General features: G+C 39.0%; 1 protein-coding gene across 4 annotated transcripts in view; it reads left to right on the forward strand.

Moving 5' to 3' along the window:
• LNP1 (leukemia NUP98 fusion partner 1) overlaps positions 1-6,000 on the forward strand; it is a 39,388-nt gene that overhangs the window by 30,349 nt on the left and 3,039 nt on the right. For all 4 annotated transcript variants that reach the window (XM_049629352.1, XM_049629353.1, XM_049629351.1 and 1 more), the window contains exon 4: positions 3,543-3,773. In XM_049629352.1, coding sequence (XP_049485309.1) covers positions 3,543-3,773 — 231 coding nt within the window. The remainder of the gene's footprint in view (positions 1-3,542; positions 3,774-6,000) is intronic.

Below are 6,000 nucleotides of genomic sequence, written 5' to 3' on the forward strand. Positions count from 1 at the left end.
TTGGCCAAGGCTGTAGCCATATGCCCTTTTTGTTTAGTGTTCTTCTCCTATGCAGACATCATCTCTCTGCAGGACACTGTGCCTGTTTAGCTCCCCAGTTTATCCAAAGTGTTTAGCTCCCCAGTTTATCCAAAGTGTTTAGCTCCCCAGTTTATCCAAAGCACTAAGTGCTCTGTATTACCTATAATAAATGGAATAATATATACAAATTTACCTCATGTCTTTTTAGTAGCTTTACAAATCTTTAACCACATTTTTGATTATTTTTTGAGAGAAAGTTTCTAGACATGTGTGTTAGTTTTTTTCAGGCTGCCATAACAAAATACCACAGACTGGGTGACTGAAGCAGCAGGAATTTATTTTCTCACAGTTCTGGAGGTTAGTGGTCTGAGATAAAGGTGTGAGCAGGTTTGGTTTCTTCCAAAGCCTCTCTTCTCAGCTTGCAGATGGCCACTTTCTTGCTGTGTCTTCACGTTCCTTCCTCTGTGTGAGCCTATCTCTGGCATCCCTCCGTGTGTGTCCAAATTTCTTTTTCTTATAATGGCACTTGTCAGACTGGAATGAGACCCACCATAATGGTCTTACCTTGACTTAATCTTTAAAGGCCCTGTCTCCAAATGTCATATTCTGAGCTACTCATATAAGGCTTCAACATATGAATTTGGGGCAGGGGGACACAATACAGCAAACAACAATGTGCAATGGATGGATCCAAGGAGGGGGATATTGTAAGCCCCCTGGCACATATTGCCAACAGCTTTCTGGGAAGGCTATCCACATTTGTGGTCCTACCAGCCTAGATCCCTGCACTCTTGCTGGTATTGGTACCATTAGTAACATTTTTGTTTTAAAACTGAAAGGTAAGATTGTGTATTATTTCATTTTCCATAATCTTTGTCTACTAATAAGCATAAACAATTTTTACCAGTTGGTATTTTGATATTTATTTTTTTTTCATTCTTTGTATATTTATTCATGTATATATATAGAGAGAGAATGAAAGAATATATATGTGTATATATATGTATATGCATATACATATATATATTAAGGTTTTATTTTTAAAAGGCTTAAGATTTTTAAAAAGGTAATCTCTACACCCAATGTGGGGCTGAGACTCACAACCCCAAGATTGAGAGTCTCATGCTCTTCTAACTGAGCCAGCCAGGTGCCCCTCATCTAATATATATTTAATGAACTCATGCTGTGAATAAGGCAAAGTGCTGCATAGTGGGATTCTAGCAGAGGATGAAACATGGCTCTTGATGTGATGGAGCATATGGTCTAATGGAGAAGAGAGACGTGTAACAAAATTACCCCAAATTTTGAGTATAGTTGTGATGAGTATCATACAGGAGAAGTACAAGATCCCAGGAAGGCATCTAACTGGGACCGGAACCAACCAGGGCAGTAGGGAAGGGTTTCTGTGGAAATGCAGAATGACTGAGTATGATTCGCCATTACCTGAGGTAATGTGGTAGGGTGGTGAGTGGTCATGAGCACAGAGGACCATCTGTGAAGGTGCCTGTGCCGGGTAGGAGCATGGGAGTTGGAGGAAGTGACTAACCAGTGAGACTGACACCGAAAGGGCAGGTGATACAAGATGAGGTGCAAAACGAAAAGTGATCAGTTGTGACTTGGTAGTTGTCCTCCCCACTCTTTCTGCTGCAGGAACAACAAAATAAATGAGTGCATGGATATGGGAGATCCACTATGAAGAGGTTGCTTCTGTAACCTGGCTGAAAGATGATCTGGGTGCCTTGAATTACAATAGTAACAGTGGTGCTAGAAAAGCATGGGTAGTTTTTAGAGACATTTGAGAGGTGGAATCTGCTGACGTGGCAATTGAATGTGAAGAGTGGCTCCTGAGTTACTGGTCTGAGTAACTGAGTGCATGGTGGTGCCATCTTCTAAGTTAGGGGATACAGGAGGAGCAGGTTTGGGGAGGAGAGGTCATGAGTTCAGATTTGCACAAGTCAAGTTGGGTGCCAGTGGGATACCATGAGGAAACTTGAGGGTGCAGAAACTCCAAGGAGATGTCTGCTCTAACAATACACATTAGGAAATCATAATATAGCTAGAAACTGAAGCCCGACGATGAGATATTTAGGGGGACAGTGTAGAGTGAGAAAGGAAAGGAAGGGAAGAAAGACTAGTTTAGAACCCAGAGGAACTCCAATAGTTGTAAGCTGCTAGAGGAACAAGGGAGTAGCAATGTCTAAAACACAGTGCAGAAAGATCACCCTTGAGCTGCAGTGGTAGAAGACAAGGAAAGATTGTTTCCAGGGGAGCCACATGTGCTACTGGATTGAATGCTACAAAATGATTAAAGAGCAAAAGTGCACAGAGTTTGGCAACATTGAGACCAATATCCTGACCAAAATCAGCCTTGCGTGCAAAAGCTAAATTGGAGTCGGTTGGGAAGTGAGAAAAATTGAGAGAACAGTTCTTTTTTTTTTTTTTTTTTTAATTTGTTAATGTTTATTTATTTTTGAGAGAGAGAGAGAGAGAGAGAACGAGAGCCGGGGAGGGGCAGAGAGAGAGGGAGACACAGAATCTGAAGCAGGCTTCAGGCTCCGAGCTGTCAGCACAGAGCCTGATGGGGGGCCCAAACCCACAAACTGTGAGATCATGACTTGAGCCGAAGCTGGACAACTGAGCCACCCAGGCGCCCTCTTTTTTTTTTTTTTTTTTTAAATATTTATTTATTTTTAAGAGAGAGTGAGTGAGTGGGGGAGGAGCAAAGAGAGAGGGAGACAGAGGATCCAAAATGGGCCCTGTGCTGACAGCAGAGAGCCCAATGAGGGGCTCAAATTCACAAACTTCAAGATCATGACCTGAGCTAAAGTCAGACCCTTAGCTGACTGAACCACCCAGGCGACCTAAGAGAATAGTTCTTTCAAGATTGGCTTCCCTGAACTGTCTGTCTTTTGATTGTTTTCTGATTATGACTTTAACATTGATACTATTACATTATATGACTTGTATGTTTATATGTATGTGAGATAGTTCTTTTCAGGATATTATTATTAAACATTACTAAAATGTAGCAAAATATTTTTAAAGTTTTTAAATCTACCATGAATTTTGTTATGTTGCTTGTGCTGCACATTAGCTTTATTTTTATGCAGTTAAATTAGTTTTTTCGTTTTGGCTTTTTCCATTGCTTTTGCTTAGAAATTCTTTCTAAATATAGCAATCATATAACTATTCACCTTTGCATTATTTCTTAAACATTTATAGCTTCTTTAAAGTTTTTTTTTAAATTTTGGAATTTATTTTTACGTATCAATTTAGGGCTTGGAATGCTTCATTATATTGCCCTAATGGTGGAGGACGAACAAAGTTAGTCTTGGGATGTTCTATTAATGTTTTAATCAATTGACTCTCCTTCATTGTAGAAGGAATGTCCTGCTAATCAAAAAGATAAAATTTCAGTTCAACATGAGATTTGTTTAGTTGGTAATTTATGGATAATCTGTCCCTGTGCTAATATTGTACAGTCTCTTTATATTATAAAAATTTTTATTCTGTATTTCCAGTTTCCTGTGCTTCCCAGAACCACATCATCTGATAGCCATCCCAGAAGGCATTCTCATGAGGACCAGGGATTTCGATGCCATACCCACATGCGGGATTATAGAAAATGTTCAGCAGATGAGTCATTCAAGGAGCCACTGGAATCAAAAGGAAGATCCCATTCCAAAATTCAAGCATTCTCAGAGTCCTTTGAACAACAACTGTGCTTTAGAACCAGACGCTCTGTCTCTTCGGTATGTAACAGAGTTATTGAATATTTAACCACTTTAGAAAAGGAAACCCAAAGGGGTTCATCCTCCCCAAGTTTGAGGAGAACAACTCTTACTTCTTCATTTACAGCTTAGTGATGAGGTCTATGAAAAATGACACTCAGTTTTAGATAGCCCAGATGCATATTCATCTTTTAAATTATTTTTATTGGGGATTCCAATAAGTGTAAGAAGATTTCCTGGAGGACTATAGGTGGAATGTTTTTGTTACTGAGGTCCTCTGGTTCTTTGAGACTATTTTTGTCACTCTTATAAATAATCGTGACTTGTTCTTCTTTCACTATTTGAAGAAGGGAAAAACTACCCCAACTGTTCCTTTCGTATTTAATTCTGTAGCAGATAGTGTGTGACGGCAGTGTGTTCCCCTGCACTTGTAAAAAGCACACAGAAGGAGATCTCTGAACCCCGTCTAGTGAGTGTCCAGGAGTAGGAGCTGTCCAGGCATTCAGGGGGCCTTGTGGGAGTCTACGTAAAACACAAAGGAGAGACAGGCATGAAATGGGCGAAGAGTAGAAACTCCAAATGCCAAGCTTGATATATAAAGTAATAAACTAGAGACCTATTAATTTGGGGATAGTTTTTGAACTATGCAACATGTTTGCTGAGTGGCCTTGAGAAAAGTAACTTCTTTTTTCTGTTTTTTGTTTGTTTTATTTTGCAAAACAAGAATAGTAATATGTCTCTGCCATGCACCAGGCAGAAAAATAAGCAACTAGGCATATTGCCACCCGGTTTTTGAGCTATGTCCTATGAATGTACAGAGGAAGACTTGCGGGTGCTTCCTGCCTCATTGTCCATGTGAACACAATGTCTTCAGGTTAGCAGTGATGGCTGTTGGGACTGTCACCATGCATCTTTGCCTTGCAGCTGGCACCTCACTTTTACCAGAGAGTGACCCTGGGTGTGATTGTCCTTCAGTAGGCTGCTCTCTCCACCTGATCATAAGAGGAGTAAGGAAGGAAGAATAGTGAGCAACTGTCACTTACCATACCTAAATATTATTAAGAGTTCCTGTTTTGTCTTTTCTTTATATCATTTTTAAATTTTTTTAAATGTTTATTTATTATTGAGAGACAGAGACAGACAGAGCATGAGCATGGGAGGGACAGAGAGATGGGGAGACACAGAATCAGAAGCAGGCTCCAGGCTCTGAGATGAAAGCACAGAGCCCGACGTGGGGCCCGAACTCACAAACTGCGAGATCATGACCTGAGTCAAAGTTGGACAGTTAACCGACTGAGCCACCCAGGCGCCCCTCTTTATATCATTTTTCAAAACACTACAGTTTCAGACTTAGAACAGTGTTGCAAGAATAGTATAAAAAATATACTCTTCATTCAGATTCCCTCCAAATGTTATTATGTTATATTTACTTGTATCTTTCTCCCCTTCCTAAATCCCAAACAAGGGCAGAACATTCTCTTAGAAAGACACAGTATAATAGTTAAACTCAGGAAATTAACACCAACACAATACTTTTATATCTAATTTATTGACCTTGTTCATATTTCGTCAGTTGCCCCATTAATATTCTCTATAGTGAAATTCCAGATCATGTATTGCAACCAATTTTCACATCCCCCTAATTGATTTTATTCTGGAACAGTTCCTCAGTCTTTCCTTGTCTTTCATGACCCTGACATGTGAAGAATACAGGCTTCTTTTTTAGACACCTTTTTAGAATGATGCTTAATTTCGGTTTATCTGATATTTCCTCATGGTTAGATTTAGATTATGAGCTTTCGGCAGGAATAAAACAGAAATGAAAGAATTCTTGTTTTAAAATTACTTGTTAAAGTAATTCATTATATTAATTCAGGAGACATATCAGCCTCAATTTTTTTTTTTCCAGAGCAAGTCACGGTATATTTTGAAAAAAAAAACAACAAAAACTTAATCTTAACAGTTCTTTGTTGATCTGATGTCCTCATGATCCACATCTTATATAACTGCTTATATGATATCATTTGCTAATATTATAAGTCCTAACAGTGTGCAAGCATGAAATCAGTTCTCCTATTTAAAAAGATACTCATCATATTCTCCCTAAAATATTTGCTAATATTTCATTTCCCAAGCTCTTCCTTTTGAGTGTTGAGGCAATCAAGACAGCATTTTCAATTTTTTGACTCAAGAACTCTTTTCACGGCTATGTATGATAGCTAGAAACCTCCTAGGGATTCACAAAATC

The sequence above is a fragment of the Panthera uncia genome, chromosome C2 (genome assembly GCF_023721935.1).
Source record: "Panthera uncia isolate 11264 chromosome C2, Puncia_PCG_1.0, whole genome shotgun sequence".
Taxonomy (NCBI): domain Eukaryota; kingdom Metazoa; phylum Chordata; class Mammalia; order Carnivora; family Felidae; genus Panthera; species Panthera uncia.